The sequence below is a fragment of the Phalacrocorax carbo genome, chromosome 10 (assembly GCF_963921805.1).
Source record: "Phalacrocorax carbo chromosome 10, bPhaCar2.1, whole genome shotgun sequence".
NCBI classification, from domain to species: domain Eukaryota; kingdom Metazoa; phylum Chordata; class Aves; order Suliformes; family Phalacrocoracidae; genus Phalacrocorax; species Phalacrocorax carbo.
The window spans coordinates 17,554,333-17,568,358 of record NC_087522.1 but is presented as its reverse complement, the minus strand read 5'-3'; the positions used below and the strand labels follow the sequence as shown (position 1 = coordinate 17,568,358).

At 62.9% G+C, this 14,026-nt stretch overlaps 1 protein-coding gene across 4 annotated transcripts in view; it reads left to right on the top strand.

The window, feature by feature from the left end:
- The window catches only part of CORO7 (coronin 7), a 38,597-nt gene that overhangs the window by 10,043 nt on the left and 14,528 nt on the right, over positions 1 to 14,026 (top strand). For all 4 annotated transcript variants that reach the window (XM_064462103.1, XM_064462104.1, XM_064462101.1 and 1 more), the window contains exons 8-9: positions 7,128 to 7,214; positions 7,450 to 7,532. In XM_064462103.1, the coding sequence (XP_064318173.1) occupies positions 7,128 to 7,214; positions 7,450 to 7,532 (170 nt within the window). The remainder of the gene's footprint in view (positions 1 to 7,127; positions 7,215 to 7,449; positions 7,533 to 14,026) is intronic.

Here is a 14,026-nt window from a genome sequence, read left to right as displayed (position 1 = left end):
CTGGGTTATTTGGAAAGGCTCCTTCTCCCCTGGGCCAGCACAGTTACGAAACCGGGTGATGCCGGGGCCGCCGTGCGGTGCCAGCACCTTGTGAGCTCCCGGCTTTGAAGTCGCCCAGTTATTCACAGTGGTGAGTGAGGTGAGCAGTGTGATGGGTTTTCCAGCTGGGCTGGCCCCTGCAGCACTGCGGGCTGGGTTTCCTCCACAGCAGGCGAAGGGCTGAGGCTCAGCACCGCTGCCGACTCACCCTAGTCCCTTTGCGGTGCACGGTGCCGAGGCCAGCCTTGGCAGAGGTCTCCTCCTCTTGCTGGTTTTCTTAATTTGCCAAGGATGCCTCATTAAACCATTCTTTTTTTTAGAGGAGGGGAAAAGGATGAGAAGGAGCTAAAATAAGAGCCTCGGGAGCAGGGAGGAGGGGTCACCGTCGTGGTGCCTTGATGCCTGACAGTGCTCTCGGGTCTCGTGGATGCAGCACGCACGGGGCTGGGGACTGAGGATGGGTGGGAGGAGAGAGACTCCAGGGTCAGGCTGGCAGGCTGCCCGCACCCTGTGGCTGTGCCCTTGATGGGGGCCTGACCCCCCCATTCCTGGCTACATCTGTCGCAGCTATTTTGAGCAAGTCCCAGCAGCGGGCAGAAGCCTGTGACGCCACAAGAGCAGCATCACTGGGGTCTAGATGACCCCACAGGGTGCCCAGTATGTACACATGGCCATGATTTCCCTTGGGACAGCAGTGACCTCATCCTGCTGGACCCCCAGCCCCTTGTTACTGTGTCTGGGCTAGAGCAGGGAGCTGCAACTGCAGCAGCCCCTTTGCAAGCACTGGGGCTGTGCTTGCACCCTGTTGCTGCTCAGCGTGCCTCCTCGGGGCACCTAAACTGGCAGTGGAGATGCCAGGACCACCCCTTTGCTGCAGCAGGTCCTGCTGTGCCTCCCCGTGCAGCCCTGTTCTGCCTGCCTGGCTGGGTCTGGGTCCAAGTGCCGCCATCCTTCTGGAGCGGTCCCAAGGTTCCCGTCCTCTGCCTCATCTCCTGCCAAGGCCACGTTGCCCCGGCCACAGCCTGCCCTCGCCTCCCACAGGCATTGGTGGTCACCCATCTCACCTTCACCCCGTCACATCCCCTCCCTCTCAGCTTCAGCTCTGCTGTGGCTCGGCACTTCTCTGCTCCCACCCTTGCCCACCCCACAATGCCTGGGCAAACCCTGCAAAACAGCGTTCCTACGTCCCCTTGGGCCATGCCCTTGGCGTGCTTTGTGCACCAGCCACGACTCTTAAGGCACAGGGGCCCAGGGCTCAGGGACAGGGTGATGAACGGGGGGTCGGAGCACCAGGAGGGTGCCCATACACCAGCTGATGCCCTGGGTGGGTCACCAGGACCAGTGTAGGGCAGCGATTTGGGTATGGCGTGGGGTGCTAAGGTGGCATCTCTGCTTGCCTGCTCCCCCAGCCACCCTCTCCTCTGATTCCTGGCAGGCCCTGGGTCCCTGGGCTTCCTCTCCCCAGGGCTGGTGGGGGCAAGCTGGGCACACAGTGCCCTGCCTGCACAGTGGACTGGGGTCTTGCCTGCCCTCTAAAGCAGCACTCTCCAAAGCACGGTGCACAGGGCTATCCGTGGTGGCACAGGGAGAAAATATTAGACCTTCAGCTGTACCCACGTATCATTTATACATCAATCAATGTATATCTGCTGGGGGTGCATCCTCAAAAATATTTACTGACAGGGGTGTGCAATCAAAAACACTTGGAGACGCTGCTGGAAAGAAGGGAGGTGGCTCCCAGGGGCAGAAATCTGCTACATGGCAGGGACCATCCCACGCCATGTGGGCTGCGTGGCCACACATGAGCCGGTGCCCCGGTTTGGTGCAGCACAGCCGTGTCCAGTGGACATAGCATCTCCCCAGGCCAGCGGTGTGCAAAGCTGATGGGCCACATCCCGCCCCCGCACGCTGTGCGCTCGCGCGAGGGACTGTGTGCATCTGGCCAGCACCTGGCTCCCATTATGGGGCCGGGGTGGGCGCCGCCGGTGCCGGGCTGCGGGGCCGCCGCCGAGCGCAGCTAGTGTGGGATGCAGAGGAGCCGGCTTCGTTCTCACGAGAAACTTCCCCCGCCAGAATTTCAGCAGGACCGGGGGCGAGGGAACGGCCGTGCATACTGGGTGAGCACACACTCCTGCTCACGTTTTAATGAGCTCTGTTTTAACAAGCAGGTCTGGGAGCTGAGGGAGGCTGGGGACAGATCAGAGGGTGTCCCTGTGGGTTTTTACCCCCACCTTGTGGGCCACGTTGGGCAAAGAGCTCACTGCCTGGGAGCAACCAGGGCTTGCAGCCCTCCACACGTGCCTGATGTGGGGCAGGACCATGCTGTCCCACCAAGGCCAGTGGTGCCCTGCCTTTGCCCATGGCCCCAGGGGTGGGAGAGGGACTCCAAGCCCCTCTTCCAGACCATGGCCACCATCCCATGGGCTGCATCAGCCCCCGCCACGATGGGAGAGCACATCAAGGAGAGGGTTTCTATGGGCAGCAGGGTGATGCTGTGGTGAGGCAGAGACCAGGCTGGGGTAACCTGGCTGTACCCACAGCCAGGACCCCACAGACCCTGATGTGTCACCTCTGCCCAGGATCCGGCTGTCAGCCCAGGGCCGGTTGGGGACCACTCGCCGGGGGAAGACGCATCAAGACATAGAGAGACTTTTAGCCTTCCTCCCCCGACCCCATCAGAATGGTATCCCATGCTGGGGTCACCCCGGGGGTACCTGACTCCCAGCCTCAGCAGCGGCTTCCTCCAGGCTGGGGGAAGGTCCACAGCATCCCACATTCCCAAGGAGACCGTGGGAAGTTTTGAAAAAGTTGGCCTGGCTCTGGGCTGCCTATTTATAGCACTGTGAGCCCAGCGCTCTCATGCTTCTGTTCCCCAGCGTAGCTGCACGGGACTGTTTATATTTCCTCTGCTCTGCTTCCCCCTCGTCTGTCCTTCCCAGGAATGCCGCTTGGTATGGCAGACATGGGGAAGTCGAGGAGGATTTGGGATGAGCCAACAGCATCATGAAGGATACAGGGGCGCAGGGGCACCTGCTCACCCTTCCCAGGGTGCCCTTCTCTCCTGCTGGGGACAGCCTCAACTACTCCACAGGGTGCGGGCATGAGGGCACAGGTCGGCGCCTTGCTTACGTAGGGCAGGGTCTCTGGCATGGCATTTTGGGAACCCCCCCAGCTTGCTGCCTGAGCTGGGGCTCCTGGCAGGCTCATACTCAAGAGGGCAAAGGTGTTTTGGGGATTTGATAAGAGCCTTGTAGCGGGCCTTGTGGGGCTGGTGGCTGCAAGAAGAGATGCGACGCAGGAGAGGAGGGATGGGTGTGGATGGGTGCTGCAGTCTGCCCAGCCCACATGGACCTGCTCCTGTCTCAGCCCCACACCTTGTGCCCCACACCCACGCATCTGTGCCAAGGTGGGATGTGGTGGGGGCTGTCCCTGTGGAAGCCTGCTTGCCTCCCTGCCCTTGCTGGGCCAGCAGCATCCTTGGGGACATTGTGTTGGCCTCGCCAAGGGCAGGAGGGGCTGGACAGAGGCAGGGGGCTGTGCTGGCAGTGGGGTGGGATAGGCAGATCCTGCATGGTGCTGAGGGTGCCCAGCTCCCCCTGGCACATGGGGGCACCATGGCGATGCTGCCCTGGCTGATGGGATTAGGGAGGTTGCATGGGCAGGAGGGGGCTCACCCCAGTCCACCCTCGCCATGTCTCAGTCACCCCACACCTGGCAGCGGTCAGGGGCCAGTGCCAGCAGTGTGATGGTTGCACTGTGTGCGGTGGCTGGGATCTCTGCGCTCCCTCTGTGGGCAGGTGTCAGCTCAGGGTTTCCCCAGGCTCTGGGCAGAGCCCAGGAGTGGGGATGAACTGGGAGAGGTTGCTCTGCTCTCCTGGCCACCTCTGGCATAACTGGGATTTGGCAGTGGAGGGAGATCGCTCACATTCTTGTGCTGGGAGGAGGATGTGGGCTGTGGTTAACCCCCTCAGCTCCCCAGGAAGCCATTCTTCCTGCCCCCCACTGCCTCGGGTCCTTGGGTTTTGGAGGAAGCAGCAGCTTTCCCCATGAGTGGACCCATCCTTTCGGTACGGACAGGAGGTGTCTGTCCCTGGAGCCCACCATGGTACCCCGGCCTGTGGGGACCCCTCCTGCCCTGGGATCTACTGGCAAAGGGGCAGCTCAGCCCAGCTCTGGTGCTTCCTGCACCCACTCAGATCCCTCCACTGGGGTTGCTTCCCACAGGAGTCAGATGCCTGCATTCTGCTAGCCATGCCCACACTTTGCCAGCCATGGGCACGGGCAGGGATGAGCTGTCCTGGCCCCTGCCAGCCACAGGATCTCTGCCAAGGGCAGAGCTGTGAGCCCCTGCAGCTACCTCCCCCTATCCAACCCCACGGCTCTGCCCTGGGCTCCCCATTCCCAGCTCTCCCTGCCCTGCATCCTGGCTGAGAGTAACTACTCCCACAGAGGCAAGGATCGACCCAGGGATCACCCCGGAGCAGCATTTGCTTTGTGTCTGGCTCTCCCAGGCAGCCCAGGAGCCGAAGGCAGTTGCTCCCTGTGGGCAGCTGTTACCAGCTCACCCAGCCCCACTGCGGCATCGCTGCCAACAGCTGCATCCGACACACCGGCCCTGCTCCCCAGCGCTGGCCCCCCCCCCGCCCACAGCGGAGTGCTCCAGGGCTGTGCAAGGAGCAGGGCTGGGGACCCTCATGGGTAGTGGCACCATACCCCAGCCTGTGCTGGGAGGGAGGGGTTGAGATGGGGAGAGGGGTGGCACTGGGACACCCTCCCAAGCTTCCCCCAGCCTGGGCTGCCTAAAACCATCTGAGCTGGACCCACACGATGGGTAGGAGGAGGCTGGGCTGCCTCGGCACTGGCATCGGCTCCCTGTGTGCCAGCCTAGAGCTGGTGGGCTCCTCTCAGCCTGCCGGGGGGATGAGCAGCTTGGGAAGGATGCTGTCCCTTGGGCTGTGGCTGGTCCACCATCGGTGCCGCCCCGTCCCTGCCAAGACCCTCAAGCACCAGGGGAGAGGACACAGGGCGGGAGGGTCCCCAGTGTCCCCCCAGGGACTCACTGCCGTCTGGCCCCGTACGCTCACCTCTGGCAAGACTGGTGTCTGAGCCACTGCTGAAAGCAGAACGCCCTGGCCCCAGCCTCCTCGCATACTTGCTGCCATACGTGCTGCTCAGCCGGGATGGAACTAATGCGGAAAACATGGCCCCGTGCCGCAGCCGGCACAACACAGGCTGGGATCAGCAACAGCATTGCCTCTGCGACCCATGCCACCTGCCCTGGGGGGCTGCCACCCACCACCATCTCTCAGGTGCTGTGCTGGATGGTCTGGGGGGCCAGCAGTGCCCAAGAGCCGGTGGAGATTGCGTGGTCGGCTATCAAATCTCCAGCTGTTGAGTTTTGGCTGCCACATCCACACGGCTCAGGTGCAGAAATGCTCTCCCAGCTGACGAGCAGGCTGGCCCCAGCTCCGGGGTTTCCATGCCTCTCAGCACCGATCGTGCATGGTACATGTTCCCTTCTCCAGGCCCTTCTCCCCACCCTGGGGGCTGGCTCCAGTGCCAGCATGTTGGAGATGGGGGATGGGCCCCTCCTGCCCCACATCCTGCCCCCCTGGCTGGGAGCGCTGGACTTGGCTTGGCCAGCACTATCTCTTCCAAGTGAGCTGCACTGGCTGGTGACTGCCGTGTTTGTGCTGGCAAGGACGCTCACATGCCAGAGCCAGGGGGAGGATGAGTTTGGCACCGTGTGCCTTCTCCCACCCTGGCTGCAGGTCTCTCCAGAGAGTGGGCGTCCCTCTGGGGCTGGTGGCTGGGACTGGAGGAGGCTGCTCCCAGCAGCGCTCCTCTAGTGTGGGGGTGGGAGATACAGCACCTCTGTGCACCCTCGCTGGCCTGCCACAGTGGCAGAGCCTCGCTGGCAGTCACAGCGCAGTCACAGCTGGTGGTGCATGGTGCTCACACTGAGGGGGATGGAGCTCACGGGACGCAGCTCCTCTGGCACTGGGGTCAGCCTGTACATACCACTCCGAGGCTGTGGATGCGTGGGCACCCTCCTGTGTCCACCCCACCCCTCTTGCACCTATGCTGGGTCTCCCCTGCCCTGCATGGAGGTGCCAGAAGCACCACTCCGGGTTTAGTTCTGGCAGAGCCCTCTGCTTTTCCATGCCAGCTCTGAAATCATTAGCAGTCTCTTACTGGTGCTTCACAAACAAGAGCAAGGGGGCTGTGAGCGCTGCCTGTGCCACAGGGCAAGCGCTGGCTGCCGGCTCCTGCTTGGGACTCTGGGAACCGCAGGACCCATCTGGGGGCCACATGGGAGCCAGCAAGAAGCCACCACCAGCCCCACAGCAACTCTTCCCATCTGGGCCTTGGCAGAGCAGCACTGGGGCCGGGAAGGGCGACAACTGGACTGGGGATGGTGGACAGGATGAGGCGGTGGTGTGGGCTTGGGGGGTCCTGACCCTGCAGGGAGCCCGGGGGAGAGGCAGAGTGGGGCTGCAGGGGGTTAGGATGGTGTCGGGAGCGCAGCCAGGCTCAGTTTGCCATGTGTTTTGGTAGCATCCAGACACACACAGCGCACCCAGCTCCTGCATCCAGGATTTGGCATGGACCAAGAACCCGGGGATGCAGCCGGGGAAGTATGTCCCTTTGTCACCATGGCCATGGCCATGACCAAGTCTCTTTTTGTGCCTGCCAGCATGGAGCAGCTTCCTCGTGGCACACTGGCTCCTGAGGCCCCTGGCTGGGTGTGGGGAGAGCCCCGGGGAGCCAGAGAGTTGTCCTGTAACCCCTCATGCTCATGTTACCTGCTGCCACCCTCTGCTCCTTGCCAGGAGCCAGGCCAGCCATTCCACAAAGCAACCACGCTGGCACCGGCACATGGTGGGGGTCTGGACTGTCACCACTTGCAGGCTGTCCCCACTGTGCTGTCACCGTGCACTTCTCAGCAGAGTCGGGACCCAGCACTCAGCTCCGTGTGCCCAGCCCCAGCATGGTTCATGGTCACCGCTGGTGAAGCATGTGTCTCACACGGCATGCCAAGCATAGCTGGCAGCGATACTGATGGCCGTGTCTCCTGTGCCTTGCAGAGCGTCCCAGGACACGAGAACAACAAGGACTCACGGCTGCTCTGGATGGGCTCCAGCGATTATCTCATCTCCATCGGGTTCAGCCAGGTACGGTCCTCGCCAGCAAGGTGGCCCTGGCGCTACCAGGACGTCCAGCCCTGCCCCCCTGGTAGCTGTGCTGGGAGCCAGGTGCTTTTTGTTGGCCTGTCCCACATGAAAGCAGGAGGTTGCCTTGCCAGGTGACCTGACCCTCACTGGGGATGGAGGGAGGCTGGCTGGCGAAGGTGGTGGTGCTGCGGGGCCAGGCAGGCAGCCCACCAACACCGTGTCTGTGCCCTTGCAGATGCGGGAGCGAGAGGTGAAGCTGTGGGACACGCGACGGTTCACTGTGGCGATGCTCACCATGGTGCTGGACACCTCGCCTGGGTAGGGACGGGGACTCGCCGCGGGGCAGGAGGGTGGGCAGTAGGGACGTGGTGTGGTGGGGACACAGTGGTCAGAGAGCCATGGGGAGCGCAGTGGTGGAGCAGGAGGTGACAGAGCCCTCCTGGCACCAGCAGTGCTTGTCCACAAAGGTGGGGACAAGGCTGTGTCCCTGGCACCATTTGGGTGGGATGGGAGGGTGGTGGCAGTGCTGGGGATGGCATGGAGAATGTCCCCAGCAGTGCTGGGGTGGGATGGGTGCTCCGTGGTGCTGTGGTGGGTGGTGGCACTGCTGGGAACAGCACTGGCAGTGTCTGAGGTGGCTGCTAGCCTGGTGGGCATATGCGCTGGGGCGGCACAACAAGATGCTGCGGGCAAGCAAATGCCTTTGGCACTGCCCATGTGCTGGAGTGGCTCAGCCCCAGCCCCCTGCTCATGGTGGGGCCTCAGGGCTTTGTGCCATGGCAGTTGCCCAGCTAGCCATGGCCAGGCCAGCATCAGAGCTGTGCTCACAGGGCATCCTTTGGGGAAGTAGAAGAGGAGCTTTTGTGGTTGTAAGGGGTCAGCGCTCCTTGTCAAGGCATGGCAGAGCCATGTCCTGTCTGCGGGGCACCACCAAGGCAAGGAACACTCTGATTAGACCTGGTCTGGCCTCTCCCACACCACCCAGCAAGCTGGCCTGGTGTCATGGTGTAGGCAAGGAAATGGGAGAAGGAGGCAGTGCCTTCATCCCACCAGGGCGATGGGGATTTGGGGCAAGGTCCTTGCCAGGCTGTGCTGGAGGCTGCCAGCTCTCCCCAGAGCATCCTGCAAAGCACCAGGACACCAGGACCCTCACTGCATGCCACGCTGGCTCCGTGGTAGACTGTGATGCCAGAGGAGGCTGGGTGACCAGCGGCCACCAAGTGCCAATAAGGGGCCTCTGGCAAAGAGCTGAGTGATCTGTGACAGTGGGGCCAGCCTTGGCCACCCTGCTGGCATCCTCCACGCTGAGGTGTCAGCTCTGAGCTGGTGCTGGCAGCAGCCGGGACCTACAGGAGGGGAGAGGATCAGCCATGGGCATGGTGGGGAGGTGCTGGCACAGTCACCAGGGGAGCAGCTCTAGGTGGGAGCAGGCAGGGAGGCTGATGGAGCACCCTTTGCTCTCCTGCTCCCCAGCTCTGCCAGCACAATGGGCAAAGGCAGCATGGGGTTGCCACATCCAGCCTCAGTGACCAGCCATCACTAGTGTCCAGAGTGAACACTTCTGAGGGAGGCCAGGGTGCACAGTGTGCTGCAAGGGGATGCTTTGGGGCCCCTTATTGCTGCCAGTGGGGAATCCAGTGGGAATTACCCCAAATTCCACTGCTTCTTGCACCCTGCAAATGTGGACCTCCCTGCCGGCGCTGGACCGGGGCAAGCCAGCCCGGCTAAATTGGATGCAGACGCCGGGCTGTGCTCAGCCCCCTTTGCGCAGGCTGGAGTTATTTTGGCTGCCGGGTTTATCGGCCGCCAGGAATGCGGCTGGCGGGCGCTGCCTGCGCGTCACGCCAGGGTTCTGATGGGTTGCGGCTGCGTGGCAGGGTGATACGGCGAGGGGCTGGGGGTGGTGGGGGAGAGCAGGGACCCCCCCCACATGCCGGGGAGCCTCCAAGGAGCAGGAGGTGCTATTTTTAGGCAGCCGTGCCGGGGCCGGCCACACTTCCAGCCCCAACTGCTCCCCGCCTGTAAATCTCATGGAGATGACAAATGGCGGAGGGGGATTTGGGCTGGCTCCCAGCAGAGGTGCTGAATGGGGGCTGTGCTCTCCCTCCACAGAGCCATCCTGATCGGGGCCTGGCAGGGTGCAATGCTCGGGAGCCCCACAGCCATGGCAAGGGCAGGGGGTGGGGGATTTGGGGGTCACCGGGTCCCCCACGGCGGCTGCGGGCTCCGGTCAGGCTCAGTGGAGGGGAGTGCTGGATGCTGCTGCTCCAGGGATGGTGATTCAGCACTCCGGGGATGGTGGAGCAGCCGTGGGGTTGGGGTGCCCATTGTGGATCTCCAGTATGGCTGTGGGTGCCTGGCATGGGGCATCAAGACTGTCTGGCAGCACGGCAGAGCAGGCCGTGGCGTGAGCAGTGTACGGGGAGCTGGGCGCAGCAGCAGCAGCTCATTGAGGCTCTTTGAGGAAGCAATCAGTGGGCGGGCAGGAAACTCATACCATTCATTACTGACGCCTGGCCGGCAGGAAGGGGAGCCCACATCCCCACTGTGCCCTGCTGCGGGGGCCCATGCCCACCAAGGCGGCATCACATGTCCCACTACCCTCTGGCACCCCAAAGCAGGCTGTGGTGTGCCCCAAGGTGGGGGACACCTCCAGCGTGCCCACCCCAATGCCCACAGCTGCACCAAACTCTGTGGGGTGGCTGTGCCCCTGCCCAGCATCTACAGGGAAAGAGGGGAGAGAGTGGTGGGCACCGGGCCCATTTACCCCCCATCAGCAAGTGTGTTTTGGGGATCCCCAAGCCCAAATCCTGAGCAGATGAGATCTTTGCAATTGCGTGAACTTCATTTTCAAAGCAGCCTGGCTGTGCAGGGGCAGTGCTCAGGAGCTGACCCCTCCCTGCCACCGCCCGATCCCCCCGAGAGGGAGCTGGTGGTGGGAGGCACAGTGGCCCCAACTCCTCTCTGTGACGTGGTCCTCAACATGCCACCTTAGGGTACCCACTGGCCCCTTCGACTCAGGTTTTGTCTTCCCCGCACCGGTCCCCTTTAATTAGATCAAGGAGCAGCAGGGCAGAAGCCAGGAAGGGGCCTCAATAGGTTATTGTTGCCCTAAATTGTAACCAGCACCGGCGGGGTTGGGTTACCTGCTCCAACTTGGGGTCAGCGACCAGACCCCGTTGTTGCATGCCCAGCGGCTGGCACAGCACTGCCCAGGGACAGCGCTGTCACTGCGCTGGGGCTGGTGAGAACACAAGCTCCCTGTGTCACCACATCTTTCAGTGTCCCAGAAATCTTCCCAGGGAGGCTGGGGTGCCCACTCGCCGAGCAGGGGAGTGTGCAGCCTCCTGCTCACACCACGGCTGGCTCAGGGCTGTGGCTGGGTCAGTAGGGCTGAGGTGACCAGGTCTGCAACGGTCCTGGGGAGCCGTGTCCCCTTGGCATGTGCCGGCGCTGGGCAGATCCCCACAGGGCAGGACAGTGGTGGGGGTTGAGGGATGGGGACGGCTGGATCCCCACTGCCCTTCATGGTGCAAAGTCCACCAGAGCTGGGAGGTGCTGGAGCTGGGACCTGCACGTGGTGGGGAGCTGGCATGGCAGGATGTTTGCGGAGGGATTTGGGCTGTTTGGAGCCCCCAGCACTGGAGCAGGACATGGAGGGGCCTGGGCAGTTCCCTGGGGATGCTCAGCCCCCAGCACCCACCCACTGCCCCTGCCCCAGCCAAAGCCTGCGGCTGAGCCAGCTCATGGCAGCCAGGCTAGCAGTCCCAGCATCTCCCGGCTCCAGCCCTCGTGCACCAAGGCACAGGACCCCAGCAAGGCAAGTGTCCCCACTGTCACCCTGCCACCTCTCCCTGGTCATCAGCTCTAATGGGAGCTTGATGGCCAGTCCTGCTCCTATCCTGCCTGGCCCCGACACCCAGTGCTCTGCTTTTTCCTGGGACTTAGAAGCCCTTTTGGGTCATGCTGGGCATTTGGGCATCTCTGACAACACCCACCCCAGTCATCAACTCTTGGCAGAGCTCTGAGCAGGATGAGCCCATCCCTGTCCCCGTCCCTGTCCCCCCCCGCAGACTCCTGCCCTCGCCCCCTCCTCCCACAGGTGCTTGAACTGGCAGCTGCTGCCATCAGCGGGGAAGGCACTTTTCCTGCTACTTCCATTTGGCTGCCAACTTCAGACATGAGGAGTGGGGAGAGGCCACCCCATCAGGTGCCACCCCAGTGGGACCCATCCATGGAGGGCAAGATGCCACATGAAGGGGTTAACGCTGGGGCAGCTGCCTGCACCGGTAATTATGACGTGTAAAAATAGCCCTGTGCCGCTGGCGGGGTGCTCAGGCGGGAAGGCAGCAAGTGACAGCAGCACCAAAATTACTCCCAGATGGGCCACAGCCTCAGCCCACCACCGCCTCCACAGCCGTCCGGTGCTCCCCAGCCCCGGCCTCCCGAGCTTTCCAGGAAGCTGGTGGGATTTCTGCCTCTCCACAAGCTCTTCCTGGCAGCCGATGCTTTGTGGCAGCCTTTGCAGCCTGCCCTCTCCTCATGGGAGTGGGGATGGGGCCCTCCTGGCATTCTGCACTGAGGTAGCATGCCCCCTCCTGGGGGTCTTCTCCAGCCATGGGGACCTGGGGGACCCAGCAGACCAGGCTTTGGTTTACACATGGCCATTCCAGGGGCTAGGGGTGTTTCTCTGGAGGCCAGAGACTTCCAGGCTTGCAGCTGTCAGGGTGCAGGCAGGATGCTGCCTGCGCTGGGTAGGGCTTGGCCAGCACTGGGGCAGCAGAACTTGCCACAGTGAAGCTGGCAGCTCCTCCCGTTGTGGCTCCCCGCTGAGCCCCACCACCCGGCTGGCGGCTTCTGGCCAGGGCTCTCGGTTACTGGACCCGCTAGAGCGCATAGTGAGAGGGACGGTTTTTCTTTGGGTCCATTTCAGGGAGTTTTGCAATCCTTCCCCAGCACTGATTCAGCTCGGAGGAATTAGCAGCACCGCACAATGTGCTGCTCAGAGCCACTCCTGGCGCACGCTGGGGCTGGCAGCAGCCAGGGGGACTTTTGTGCTTGGGTTTGGGAAGCCACGGGGGCTCAGGGGGTTCATTCTGGGGGCTGCCAACCTCCTGCAGAGCCACCTGGATGCAGATGTGGGTGTCAGGTTGGGTCTGAGCCCCACGGGGCACCGAGCCCTGCCCCAGCCACAGCATCCCTGTACCCCACTGTGCCAGGGCCAAGCCCCACTATCTCCTTGTGCTGTTCTAGCCCCTTCCCCATGTAGCTGCGGTCGGCTGCAGCCCAGCCCCTTCCCCGCACCTCCCAGCTGGCACCAAACACCTTGGCTCGGGGCTTCCTGGCTGTAGTACACCTGCCAAAGCCGAGCCCCCGCTTTGCTCCTGCCATGTTGTGGCAGCCAGAGAGGCATCTCCCAACACAGATGAGGTGCTTTGGAGCTGCTGGAAGACCCCCAGGAGAGAAGGGACCTGTTGGGGGGGGGGAAGGGGGAGAGGTGTGTCCCTGGCACCCACCTGGCACATGGGGGTCTCCTGCACACCTCCAGCAAATGGGGAAAATAGCTTTGTTAGGGGAAGGGCACACCATGAAGTCAAGCAGCAGGAGGGAAAGCGAGGGGCCAGGACAGAAGGGGCTCAAGGGCCCCTGCAAGGTCCCTGCTGCCAGTCCCTCGCAGCCCAGGGGCGAGGGGACACACTAGGACCGACACTGCGCCTGGCCAGGCTGGGGGGCTGTGGCAGCGGCCGGCCAGAGGCACCCGGCACGAGGCCACAGCTCCACTGGGGACTTTTCTTCGCTCCTCCTTACGGGGCTGGAAAATATACAAAGCTCGCAGTGAAAATATTTACACAGCAGCAATTTTCAGAGGAATTTGGGATGTTAATTTGAAAAATCTGTGGGGAGAGGACCACAATGGTCCCTTTGAGCGGGCGAGCGTGGCCATCGCACCGGCCCGCCTGCACCAGCAAGGGGCCCCTCCTGCTGCTGCGCCAGCCCTAATGGGAGCCAGCCCTGCCGGAAGCCCACCTGGGAGCTGGGGGAGCCACAGCAGACGGCCCCCGCCACCACCCTGCACCCCTAATTGCATCCAGAGCCTCTCCCTCCTACCATCAGCCCCAGGCAAGTGGAACCAGGGTGCTTGCGGGGTCAGGGCCATATCCTGCAGCAGAGCGGTGCCTCCTGAACAGTCGCCGGCCCCACTGTGGCAGGCAGCTCACATGGCACAGCAGTGACCCTCAGCTCCGCTGGCGGCAGCCGCGGCGCTTCAGCCCGCTTTTGCTCATTGTCTCCAAATCAAACACACCTCGACGGGCAGGGCCCCAACCTGGAAAATTCCAGCCCGAAAGATAAAGGATTGGAAAACGATTAAAACCAGAGGGTTGGAGCAGAAATCACTTGGCAGCAGGAACCTGCCGAGCGCCGGCTTCCAGCCCACCCCGCCAGGGCCAGCGCAAAAAACCGGCTGTTCCTGGGGCCGGGCAGCAGGGGCTTACAGCCCTGAGCCTTGGCTCTGGCTGCAGCTCCCATTTTGGGGGAAACCAAGCAGGCTGACACTTGTCACAGGCACTTTGGGGGTCCTGGTACCACCAGGGGTAACATCAGGAGGTTTCAGAGGCTGGGCTGGGCTGTTTGTCCCATAGGCGGCCCCGGAGCCATCTGGCAGGCAGGGAGGAATGAAGTAAGGCTGGATGATGTGCAGGGCAGGGGTTGATTTGAAACCCGTGGCCTTGGCTTTGGGAACACCTCCTCAACGCCTGCAGTGGGGGGCAGCGCCATGGGGGGGAAGACGCCCCAGCGCCGCTGCCCAGAGT